The following is a 12,252-nucleotide window of genomic DNA, read 5'->3' as shown; positions in this document are numbered from 1 at the left end:
ATTAGTGCTCTCTTTATTCCTTACCCTTACCTGAAGAGGTTATATCACCTCTTTGCCAAGGCCAATCCCTCTTATATGCACAAGTAAATTCATTCTATCTCCTTTTCTCTAACAGAATGTCTCCCCACTATTATCCCTACTTTCTTATTTTATCTTTAGTCATTCTGTTTACTGGGTGCTTCTCTGCCAATAAACATACCCATGAGTCTTCCATGTTTAAAAGACCCATCCTCACTAGCCACCATCCTGTCTCTCCTCTCTTTTGTAGGAAACTCCTTTAGAAGGCTTTCTATAACCAATCCCCCCACTTCCTTTCCTCTCACTCTCTTCTTAATTCTCTAGTCTGGCTTCTCACCTCATCATTTTTTGAACTCATCATACATCTGAAATTACTCTTTCCAAAGTTACCAATGATCTCTTAACTGCCAAATACAATGGTAATGTCTCAATCTCATCCTTCTTGACCTCTCTCCAGCTTTTAATACTTTTGATTACCCTCTTCTCCTTCACAATCTCTTCTTTCTAGGTTTTCATGAAACTGATCTCCCTTGGTTCTCCTCCCACCTGACTGCTCCTTCTCAGTCTCCCTTCCTGAATCTGCAGCCAGGTCATGTCATTTAACAGCAGGTGTCCCTCTCCCTCACTCCAGGTTTTGTCCTGGGCCTTTCTCTTCTCCCTCCGTAGATTTCACTTGGCAGTTTAAACAGCTCCCAAGATTCAATGATCATGTCTATACTGATTATTCTGAAACCTACCCTAATCTCTCTGACTTCCAGTTCCATATCTCTGCATGTGCCTACTGGACATCTCGAATTGGGTGTGCCATAAGATCTCTTAAACTCAACATGCCCCAAAATTGAACTCCTTATCTTTTCCCCCAAACCCTTTCTCTAGCCCTGCCAGGCTTTAGGAGAAAGAAATCTATCTTGTCTGTGATGCTGAGTAAGCACCACCTACAGGCCAACTGTGGGGTGTAATGGAGAGTGCCTGAATCTGGATTCAGAAAACCTCAGCTCGAATCCCGACTCTTTTCTCTACCAGAGTTACCTAGGACATATCCAAGGCCTCAGATGCCCCTTTTGTCAAAGGAAAGGATTGGTTTGGATGACTTCTAAACTATCTCGCAGGTTATTCCCCCTCCCCACTCCCTGAACGCACGCACCCTAATAATTAGGGCAAGCCATGGCCGCAAGGTGGCACTAGACTGCGGCGAAAGACTGACTACAGACAGGCAGTCAATACTAGGGGATTTGGGGGGAGAGCCCATTCCTGGGTATCTGGGGAGGGGGCGGCAGTTGGGCTGCCCGTCCCCGTCCTCGAGGGCGGCCCTGGGGAAAGGGGTCTGGAAGGATCTGAGCCCTGGTCTCCCAGGACACCCATCAGCCAGCCCAGGGCTGCGCCAGGCCTAGAGCAGTGCGTGCATTGGGGTGCTGGGGGCCCCTGGAGGAGAGGGAGTTTCCCAGGGTGGAAGGGGCCCCCCAGGGAGGGGAACGGGGGAAGGGCGGAAGGGGCTCTCAGCCGAGCTACCGGCGGGCAGAGGGGCGTGCCTCGGGGAGTTGGAGGCTAGCTTTGGGAGGGGGACGACCTAAGTGGTGGGCGGCGGGGGCGGGGGGGTGCTCCTGGTTTCTCCTTCTCGGGTCTGCAACAAGGTTGCGTCACCTCTGCTACTGCGGCGCCAGGTTGTCCCAGCGCGCGGCCCGCGCTGCGGGATTCCCGCCTCCGCTCCCGCTCCCGCTCCGGTTCCCGCTCCGGCTGCCGGGGCTGCGGGGCTTCCCCGGCAGCGGGTGGGGGCGGGGGCGCAGGGCCCCGAAGCTCGCCAAACCTGTCCCGTGCCCTTCCGGGAGGGGGGAGCCGCCGCCGCCCAGGTCGGCCCTTCTTTGCGGGGCCGCAGCAAGGAAGGGGAGGGGAGGGGAGGGGGCGGAGGGGGGGGACCGCAGCCCATCCGCCAGAAGCAGGCGGGGGGGAAACCGCGCAAAGGGGAGGGGCTCCCGGCGCGCAGACTGGGGCGGGGAGCAGGAGGGGGGAGGAGGAGGGGGCTCGGCCCCCGCCCACTATGCAAATCAGCGCCTCCTGGTTGGGGTGGCTGGGGCCGCGCAGGGCTGGATATAAGGCGGCTTGGGAACAATACGTCCGGCTCCCGGCTCCCGGCTTTGATCCTCGGAGCTCCGTTGGTGTGGGAGTGAGTGAGTGTGTGTTTGTGTGTGCCCGCGCGCGCACGCCAGTGAGTGACTGTGTGCATGTGTGTGTGTGCATGTGTGTGTGCGAGCGGGGGGTGCATGTGTGCAGGCGGCCCGGAGCACGCGGGGGAGCCGGCTCCCTCCAGGTGTGGGGCCGTCGGAGCCAGGTGAGACATTGGGCTGGTCAACCCTAGAAGGCGGGGGAAATTGGGGGCACTCTTGGGACCAAGACATCGAACCCCCTCCCCCCCGCCCAAGCACCTCCTTGCCCCAAAGTAGCTCGACTTTGGCCGAGCCTGGGAAAGTTTGCTTTTAACTCTCCCTTCCTCATTTCCACCCGCCTGCTCCCCGCGGCCCTTTGCTCAGGCTGCAGGCTCCGCGAGGGGGGAGTGGCCCCAGCGCCCTGCCCTGCCATGTCTCGGGACTCGGTGCCGGAGGGAGGAATGGGGTCAGCTCTCCGGGGAAGGCGCCGGGGCAGGCTAGGGGTGGGGGCTCTGATCCACCGCCCCGAGGGGGGGGCGTGGATCTGGAGGGGGAGGCGCTTGGGTTATCTGTTTGGGGCTGGGGGATTCACTCTCCGCGCCTGGGGGAGGGAGGCTGTAGGCAGGCAGAGGGAAGGAAGGAAGGGGGGAGGGAGGCAGGCCGGCAGAGAGGAGTGGGAGGGAGGGGCGACGGGTCTTCTTCCTGGAGCCAAGGCCCCCCCAGCCCACCGGTGCCCCCATCCCCTCCCCCCTTCCTGCAGGGAGCGGAGATGGACTTCGACTCGTACCAACATTATTTCTACGACTGTGACTACGAGGAAGATTTCTACCGCTCCACGGCGCCCAGCGAGGACATCTGGAAGAAATTCGAGCTGGTTCCCTCGCCCCCCATGTCGCCCCCGTGGGGCTCGGGCTCTAGCCCGGGTGCCTGTTGCTCGTCAGCCGCGAATGGGCCACCCGAGCCGTGGCCTGGGGGCTGCGGGGTGGACGAGGCGGAGGGCCGGGGCTACTCCAAGGCGCTGGCCAGGAACTACGCCTCCATCATCCGCAGTGACTGCATGTGGAGCGGCTTCTCCGCCCGGGAGCGGCTGGAGAAAGTGATGAACGACAAACTCGTGGCGGCCGCGACACCCAAGGGGAATCCGGCCAAACCAACGGCCTCGGCAGACCCGGGTTGTGGCCACCCGGGGCCGGAGGGCGTGGATCCCACGGCCGTGTTCCCCTGCGCCCCGGGTGAACCCAAGCCTCAAGCTTTTTCGGGCTCGGAGAGCCAAAGCGATTCCGGTAAGGACTCAGTCTACCCGGGACCCTTAGAGATGGGGGGAGGGGATAGAGCAGATCTTAGGGTGGCTGCCTGGGCCCGGGACCTCCAGGCATCTAGGGAGAACTCGGGTCACCTCTCCCTGCCCCTCCCAGACAGGTGTTAGTGCTAGCTGGAGCCAGGAGGTTGGACCAGCTGGCTTCTCCAGAATCCATCCAGGCTAAAACCTGAAGGCTGTCCTCTCCACCTTGCCTCTTGGGGCACAGAGCCCCCTAGCCGCTTTTCTCTCACACACGTGGGTGTGTTGGTAAATAGACTGAAGCCCCAAAGGAACAAAAGGGGGTGGGAGTTAAAGGTTTCTTCCTGGGAGTTGGGGAAAGGGTGAGACCCCCATGAGTCTGAGGGGGGGAGGTGTCCCTAGGGCCCCAATGCCAGGGTTTTTGTTGTCTTCTATCATAGAATCATAGGATTTTGAAGGTCATTTATTCTAACCCCCAACTTTTTAGAAGAAGAGGGTCCTGCACAGAGCCCCACAGCTAGCTAAGTGGTAGGGCTTCCAACCCAGGTCCCCTGACTCCCAGATTTTTCTACTGGGATATCTCAGTGGGGTGCAGCAAAGGAATCCTTGGAGCCAACATTGCTCCCTTTTTTCTTGGAAGCCCCTCAAACTCCCCAGGTGTTGAATTCAATAAACATTTAATTGCCTGCTCTGAAAAACACTGTGCTAGCTCCTGGGGGTGAAAGCCAGTTTTCTGCCAGCAATGTATCTGTTCAGCTTGTTCTTCATGGGATTATAACTCGCCTGGGAACAAAAAGATGAAACCTTAGAAAACATCTATTTCCCCTCCTCCTCCTCAGCCCCCCAAACTCACACATTTTTTACAAAGAAGGAACTGGTACCCAGAGAGGATCAATGTTTCTTACCCATGGTCATGCAGGTAGTGTCTGAATCTTCCTTCCCAAATCAGCACTTTTCTTAGTTGCCTTGATGCATGAAGATGGCAGGATATTCTTTGTCCCAGTTTTGTCTCTCCTTACCTTAGGGACTTTGGGGAATTGATCTAAGAATGCCAAGTTAGCTTCTGTTAAAGTGGATCCTACTGGTGCCTCTGGCACCTCAGGCTTGGGTAGCCTCTGCTCATCTTATCTTTTCCAAGTTAGAAGAGAGAAAGATCTTTGCTAAGGACCTGGCTCATGTTTAATTAGCAAATAAATGGAGAACCATCACTCCTGCCCCCCCCCCCCAACCTCAGAGATACTGGGTCCTAGGAACGTGAGGGCAAACAAGGGCAATCTTGTCGAAAGGGTAGACAGAGGCATGTCAGACGACTTAGAGCTCTTTTTTCCTACACAATGTTGTGTCCAGAAGAGAGATTATGCTGGGGTGGTTGGCATACTGCCTTCCATCTACTGTAGCTCAGATTGCAGGGGTTGAAGGGGACCTTAAAGCATGGAATGGCAGTTAGAAGGGTCTGACCCTGTCATTTTGTAGAGAGGGAAACAGTTACTGAGCCCCAAGGCCACCTTAGTACATGCCAGAGCCTGGACTCCAAATGGGTATTTTAACTTTAGTCCAGGGATCCTACTGATGGGGATGGAATCTGAACCCCTAAAAGGAAAAGCTGGTGTTTACTGGTTTGAACAGGCAGCCTTGGTGGTGGTGGTGGTGGTGGGTAGAAGGGGTAAAAGGAAAGAGAAGGCTTTCTCTTCCGCTGCCCTGCTTTGGGAATGCCCTGGGGAGGCAGATCGGCCAGTCCTGCTTCTAAGCAGGGGCCTTGAATGTTGTACTCTTTTAAACCTTAACAATGAAAGGAATCACTTTTTTCTCCGGTTGCTCTTCACTGGGTCTTTTCTAAAGCTGGAGGCTTGACACCCTGAGGTTGCAAATCAACCTTCCTTTGTGGGTGTGTTCTGTGGCTTTTATTTTAATGTTACTTTTCTTCCAGCTTTACTTACTGACCTGGCCTTTCACCTGAACCTGTTTCCAGGGCCCCTGGCTCTGGGACTGGCCACATGGCCTGGGAACAAAAAGCAACAGATTGCAAACAATGAGGGGGGTGGGAACAATGACTGACATCGAAGATCAGCCAATGAGGGTCTGAAGACTGGCAGAAGCAGCATTCCAAATAGCAGTGAACTAGCCAATCCTGAGCTTAGGCCAAGAAGAGCTGAATGGGCCAGTTTTATTAATGGGGAAATAATGCAATTGTTCCCACAATGCAAGTTTGAGTCACAAAGGGGCTTAAGTATCTTGATATGCAAAGAGCCTAGGAAATGAGTTCAAGGACCCTAGCTTTGGTGCAGTTAGAAATGTGTGTAGGAGAACTAGGCTGAACAAGCCAGATTTCCTTGCTCCCCACTCTACCTCTGGGAGCCTCCCTCTGGCTTCAGAAGAATTTGGGGGAGTGACCTTCCCAGGAATCGAGTGAGTCAGGTACCACTCCTAGGAGCCTTGCCTTACCCCAGCGGGTTTACACAACATTAATATTAACACCCAGAGGGTTGCAGAGTGCTTAGAGGGAAGCCAGGTGGTGTAAGAAGCTAGGGATCTAGTTTTGGGGATAGGAGAACCTAGTTTCTAAGATCAGCTCTGCCTGCTTGCTACCTTGGGAAAGCGGAATGATAGGATTGGCCCTGAGAGTCTCCCAGGACCCGTGACCCCTCTTGAGCCCTAGAAAAGGGTCACAGATGGGGAATCTGAAACACACAGTGTGGTTAAGTGATTAGCATAGTTAGTATCAGAGCAGGATTTGAACACTGGGCTCTTCACTAGTACATTTTCTTGCTTCCCACTCAGTGAGCCCCTTCCAGTGGGGCAGTCCTCCTGTTGACAGACCTTGATGGATAGCTTAAGACATTGCTAGTGGTCCATCTGTCCAGTACCCCAAGCCTGCCCCCTTTCATTTCAAAACCTGTAGTCTTCCAAAACCTAGAAAACCTTTTTTGGGCCTATGTTTGGAAGCCTAGGGGAGGGACCACCTTTGGGTGATGAATGTTCCTGAAGCCCATTGAGCCCTAGGGTGAAATGTTCTTAAGGACAGCCCCTTCCCTTCCCCAGGGAGCCGGGCACATTGCAGCCCCTCTGTCTGTCTCTGAAAGTCTTCCGCTGAATGAGACAACCGAATGGCGAGGTAGGGGGATAATAGGATTTATAACTTGTGAAAAGTAACAATGGCCCAAGTGCGGGCTGTGCTGGGCAGGAACAAAGGGCCCTGCTCGGCCCCTAGACCCCTCATTTACAATTCTGATTGCGCATGAAAGAGTCCGACCAGGGGAAGATCTTTATAGCTCAACTTTGTCCCAGGCTAGTGGGGCACCCTCTCCTCTTCCCTTCTCTAACATGGGGGAGGGGAGAGCCTGGCTAGGCTGGGGACTCTTTTGTTCTTATCTAAACCTTGCTGTGCAAAAGGAAATTGGAGAATATTTTTCTTTTTCCACCACTTTGTAGGGAGCAAATCAGCTGGTTTTCAGATCCCCTGTCTCTTGGGAGCTGTTGCTGCCTGGCTTGGGAAGTGGTATCGCCTGCCTCTTAGCTCTCAGCCCCCAGAGCAAGATACCAAAGCAGGAGGTTCTGGGGTAACCGCATGCCAAGATTATTGAAATTCCCACACGTACCCCCCTTTCAATGCCCAACTAAGGTCAAGCCTTACCTGGTCACCTGCGTCACAGGATATTAGAACAGGAAGAGATCTTCAAGGTCTCTATTTGAGGGTAAGGCAACCAAGGCTATTTTACAGATGGGGAAACTAGGGTTCATGGTCTCTTAAGTTACATAGCTAGTAAAGGGCAGGATAGGGATCTGAACCCATATTTCTTTAGACTGTACTATGATGCTATCGATGATTCCTGCCTCTAATAAAAGTAACTTCTCTGGAACTTTATAAAGCACTTCCTTCCAAAAGTCCTAAAACATGCATAAAGAGCATTAATTATTACTAATACCCCAAGTTCTTAAGGATCAAGGGACCTTAGAGTCAGTCTAAAGATCTGGGTTCAAGTCTTGCCTCAGATATTTACTGTCTGCAATTTGGGGCAAGTCGTTTTACTTCTGTGGTCCTTAATTCGGGAGGAATGAGGGGAGGGGACTAAATGACCCTTAAGGCCCCTTCCAACCTTTGATCCTAGGATTCTCCCTCTTTTAAACTAATTAGAAAATGTGAGCATCGTAAGTCTATTAAGTTGGTGTTTGTAACCTGGGTGCCTGGCACACAGTAGGCAGTTAATGCTTGCTGATTGCTTTTGCCCAAGGTCACATGAGAGCACCAAGTGCCAGATCTGGGATGTTAATGACCCTGGGTCCAGATCCAGGGCTGCTTCCACTAGGCCATACTGCCTTGTATTGCTTGTCTTTTAGTCTTGTCTGAATCTCTGTGACCCCTTTTGGGGTTTTCTTGCTGAAGATACTGAAATAGTTTGCCATTTCCTTCTTATTTTATAAATGAGGAAACTGAGGTAAACAGTTAAGTGAATGGTCAAGGGTCATACAGCTATTAAGTGTCTGAAGCTAGATTTGAACTCTGGTCCTCTCAACTCTACAGTTTTATCCACTTCTGCCACCTAGCTGTCTACCTCCTAAATACTACTAGAACAAGGATTTAGACCAGGACTGTATGTCAAATCTGCCTCGAAGGCTGGATGTTTCTGGACTCTATTGTTTAAATTTTTGATGACTTAGGTTTATGTTCTCATTCTAATAATAATGATAGCATTTACATATTGTTTTATATGGCATTCACATAGCACTTGGAAGGCTTCGGAAGCAGCTTGCAGACACTACTGGTGGGATCTTGGCCAAGGTCCTTGGCCTCCATTTCCCTCTTTAAACTTGAGGCTTTGGAAGGTCTGGAGTCGGAGGACCTGGTCTTGACTCCTGGCCCTGCCTGCCCAGGATCATAGGACTAGAGCTGGAAGGGATCTCAGAACTGCTTAGAACAACTCCTTTGTTTGACAGATGGGAAGACTGAGGCCTGGGCAAGGTTACATCATGCACACTAGAGTAATAAACATCAAGGGTGGGATTTGAACCCAGGGTTCCAACTCCAGAGGCACAGTGGCTTGCCTCCATGGGACCTGAGCCCATTTTACTTCTCTGAGCCTCATTCTCCTCATCTGTCAAATGAGGGGGTTGAATTAGGTAAACTAAGGACCTTTCAAGGCCCCAGATGTGTGGTCCTTTATACCTACCACATTCTAACTAGCTTGGTGCACATGTCCTGTTATTGATTTTGAACTCCTGGAGCCCAGAGATTGGATTTTTTTTATCTTTATCCTTTTAGCCTTAGCTGGTATCTAGTAGGCATTTTAAGTCATTTTCTTTACTTCTTTCTCCTGGGACAGAGGGTGAAGAGATCGATGTGGTGACGGTGGAGAGGAGACAATCCCTCAGTGTCCGGAAGCCAGTCACCATCACAGTTCGAGCTGACCCCCTGGACCCCTGCATGAAACATTTCCACATCTCCATCCACCAACAGCAGCACAACTATGCTGCCCGATTCCCCCCAGACAACTGTCCTCAGGAGGGGACTCCAGAGAAAGAGGCCAAAGAGGAGGAGGGGGAGGAAGAGGAGGAAGAGGAGGAGGAGGAAGAACAAGAAGAAGTAGAGGAGCTCGTGGGTCCCCCAGGGCCTGCCAGTCCCCCAGCCTCAGAAATGGGGCCCAGCCAGTCCAGGCCAACATCTTCTGACACCGAGGACGTGACCAAGAGGAAAAATCACAACTTCTTGGAACGGAAGAGGCGGAATGACCTCCGCTCTCGCTTTCTGGCACTACGGGACCAGGTGCCTGCACTGGGCAGCTGCACCAAAACTCCTAAGGTGGTCATCCTCAGCAAGGCCCTGGAGTATCTGCAGACATTGGTGAGTGCTGAGAAGACCATGGCCTTAGAGAAGAGGCATCTCAGGGTGCGGCAGCAGCAGCTACAGAAGAGACTCGCTCAGCTCAGTGGCCACTAACTTACCAAAAAGACAGAGCTGGGGCTCTCATTGTAGAAAACAGACTTCTATTTTTCTGCCCTTTCCCCTTGGTAATTTGCACATTTTGGGTCCCATGGGACTAACTGGACTATCGATCCCAGAATGCACTGTGGCCAAATGCACGCACTCACACTCTCTCACACAGACACACACACACAATGGCTTGCATTCTTGGAACCTTCAAAAAACTGTCTTGGCATGTTGCACCACCACCCCCCTTGCTCCCCAGCTCCTCTGCCTCATTTAGGGGGACAGTCTCTGTCCAGCAAAGCAGCTGCCTGTGGGAGGGGCTTTGGGGTGCAGCTCCAGGAGAAAGGCAAGGCATGACAGATGCTGAGTGACAGGTGGTGTCCTCCAGTGGTGTCATGCTCCCAGAAATCACACCCTCCACGGAGCTGGGGGGTGGTCATGGTGAGGGATGCTCCTGCTGGGGCTGTCCCTGTGGGGTTAGCTGAGGACAGCTGGGCTTTGAGGCTGAGGACTCGAGATACTTTTTCCAGTGGATACATGAGCTGTTTTCATTGGAGAGGAGCCTGGAGACTTACTCACTACAGAGACCCTTACTTCTCTGCTAAACACTTTACAGTAGCCGAGGAGTTGGCAACCTTTTGATGATGTTACAAACTTGGAAACAGAGTCTTAAATTGAACTGAAGGCCTGCCGAGGAAGGCAAAGGGGTTAACCTAGCCACTAAAACTCTGCCTCTTATGTTCCTTTGCTAGAGGCTTCTGGTGGCTGGGTTTGAGACACAAGATGGGATCCTGTTGATGTGTCCTCCGTCATCCTAGTGACTGGAGGCACTCTTCAAATCCCATTGAAGTTGGTATTAGCAGCAAGGCTTTGGGTAGGACCTAGTTCTAGGAAGAGGCCCTGCCTTGGTGTGGCACCCCTCCCCCCCCCCCCAAACAGTGGCACTTACAGCCTATATGGAGGCAGGTGGTGGGGAACTAGGGTGTGGTACCTGGGGGTAGGGAAGGCTGGAGTTAGAAAATTCTTCTACCTTCTTTCTTCCTTCTGTCTGAAGCCCTAGAGTAGTGGTAGGTTCTGAAGAACTGTCCGAGTCTTGTACGCCTCTTTTCCCACAGCATCGATGGCTTCTCCAGCTGTCCTTGTTCTGTAGCCTGTTCTCATAGCCTGGCATGACTAAAACTCTTCCTTAGAGTGTCCTTCGAGAGCTCAGGGGCTCAGCTGGTTTGGCCAGGCCCTCTGGGAATGAATCTGGTTTTCATTCCAGAGAGGTCCTACTGAAATAACCCAGAGCTCTAGATATGGAAGATGAGGCCAATGGCAGGTCCCCAGGGTACAATCCCAGACCAAGACCAAACTGGTTGCTTTATCACATGAGCTCATGCCCTGTCTGGGTATACTACATCCAGTTCTGGTGCAACACTAATCTAGGGATGAGTTTGAATTTAACTCATGCCAGGCTATGAGATCATAGGATTTTAGAGCTGGAAAGGTCGTTTAGTACAGTCTTTTAATTTTACAGGTGAGGCAAGTGAGCCCTCAGAGGTCACAGAGATCATAAGAGACAAGCCAGGAATTCAGACTCAGGGCCTCTGATTCCCCAATCCCATGCACCACCTACTGATTTGTGCTGGTGACTACCTATTGAGGATGTTGTAGAGAGCATCCACCCATCATCTATTGGGCAGAGGGTTGAACTAGGCAAACCCCCAAGGGCCCTCCCAGCAAAAAGATCCTATGATTCCAATTTCAGGAGCCACCTGACTGGGTAGTGGGAGGGATCAATATGTAGGCCTCCTATAGCCACTTGACAACCTGATACTCTGGTGCCTTTATTAGGCTGTAGGTTTTGGATTGCACCCCTACCCCCACCTCCCAAGAACACATACAAGTGTGGTTCTGACTGGCACCTGACTGGGTGTGAGGAGGGACTGGAAGTTTTGATAACTGCTTCCAAAGTTCTTTCAATCATATGGTGACCCTGGACCCCAGAGACCACCAGGGCTAAAGGGTTGTGGCCTTTCTGATACCTACTGGGCATACCCTAAGAATGAGGGGCTCATCCTGAATGACATGACTTCCATGGGTCTTTCTGCCTATGGAACCAAGGTTGCTGACTTCATTATCTGTGGGAAGGCTGGGTTGGTTGGGTTGTTTGGGTTTGGGTTTCTACCAGAAGCTGCTGTTGGGTGTCGGGTTGGGGAGACTGGTTTCTATACTGTATTTTTGTATGACTTTTGCAAAGTATTGTTAATTGTTTTTGTACAAGAAAGACCTCCCAGCTCATGCCCCTGTTACAAGGGTTTGATTTATTTCCAAAGGCAAATATGCCTGAATTTTTGTATTGCAATTCTTTAGTTGTGATTAACCTCCCAATTAAGAACTGTTCCCTATACCTCTAACCCTGAACCATCATCAACATTTAATAAAAGATTTCTCAAAGTAGTTGGTGATGCATGCTCTCTCCAAGACCCCAGTGCAGGCGGGGAGAGCCAGGCAGATGAGAAAATGCATCGAAGGCTGCTGGCCTATGCTCTGCCTTATGTCCCCACTTCATTAGGTGACAAAGTTCTAGTTGAGGGAGCAGTGGGGAGTAGGACCTCCATAATATAGATAAAAGGATATAGGGTCATGGATTTGATGACCTTTGAGGCCATCTAATCCAATCCCCTCATTTTACAGATGGGCAAACTGAAGCTCAGAGAGAGAAAATGATTTCTCCAAGTTCACCATGGGAATACTAGTCATGGCACCTGACTTGTTACCTGGGTGACTTTGGGCAAATCCTTTCTTCTCTGGGCCTCAGTTTCCCCATCTGTAAAGTGAAGGGGTTGCACTAGATACCTCTAAAGGTCCTTCTGACTCTATATCTATATTCCTGTCTTGCCTTTTTT

At 51.8% G+C, this 12,252-nt stretch overlaps 1 protein-coding gene and 1 long non-coding RNA gene across 2 annotated transcripts in view; one reads left to right on the top strand and one right to left on the bottom strand.

Annotated features, from left to right (window-relative positions):
• LOC138146268 (uncharacterized) overlaps nucleotides 1-1,791 on the bottom strand; it is a 40,926-nt gene extending 39,135 nt beyond the window's left edge. Inside the window, exon 1 of the long non-coding RNA XR_011164442.1 lies at nucleotides 1,660-1,791. This is a non-coding gene — a long non-coding RNA (uncharacterized lncRNA). The remainder of the gene's footprint in view (nucleotides 1-1,659) is intronic.
• A 273-nt stretch (nucleotides 1,792-2,064) lies between these two features.
• MYCL (MYCL proto-oncogene, bHLH transcription factor) lies at nucleotides 2,065-11,803 on the top strand. Its single transcript, XM_069068033.1, has 3 exons — nucleotides 2,065-2,344; nucleotides 2,920-3,442; nucleotides 8,757-11,803. The coding sequence occupies exons 1-3, from the start codon at nucleotides 2,252-2,254 to the stop codon at nucleotides 9,368-9,370; spliced, it is 1,230 nt and encodes a 409-aa protein (XP_068924134.1). The 5' UTR covers nucleotides 2,065-2,251; the 3' UTR covers nucleotides 9,371-11,803.
• The last annotated feature ends 449 nt before the right edge of the window (nucleotides 11,804-12,252 follow it).

This window comes from Petaurus breviceps, unplaced genomic scaffold (assembly GCF_028583685.1).
Source record: "Petaurus breviceps papuanus isolate PSGF00001 unplaced genomic scaffold, PetGlider_PUasm1.0 90760, whole genome shotgun sequence".
Taxonomy (NCBI): Eukaryota; Metazoa; Chordata; class Mammalia; order Diprotodontia; family Petauridae; genus Petaurus; species Petaurus breviceps.
The sequence above is the reverse complement of the archived record's forward strand: the minus strand, read 5'-3'. Positions and strand labels throughout refer to the sequence as shown.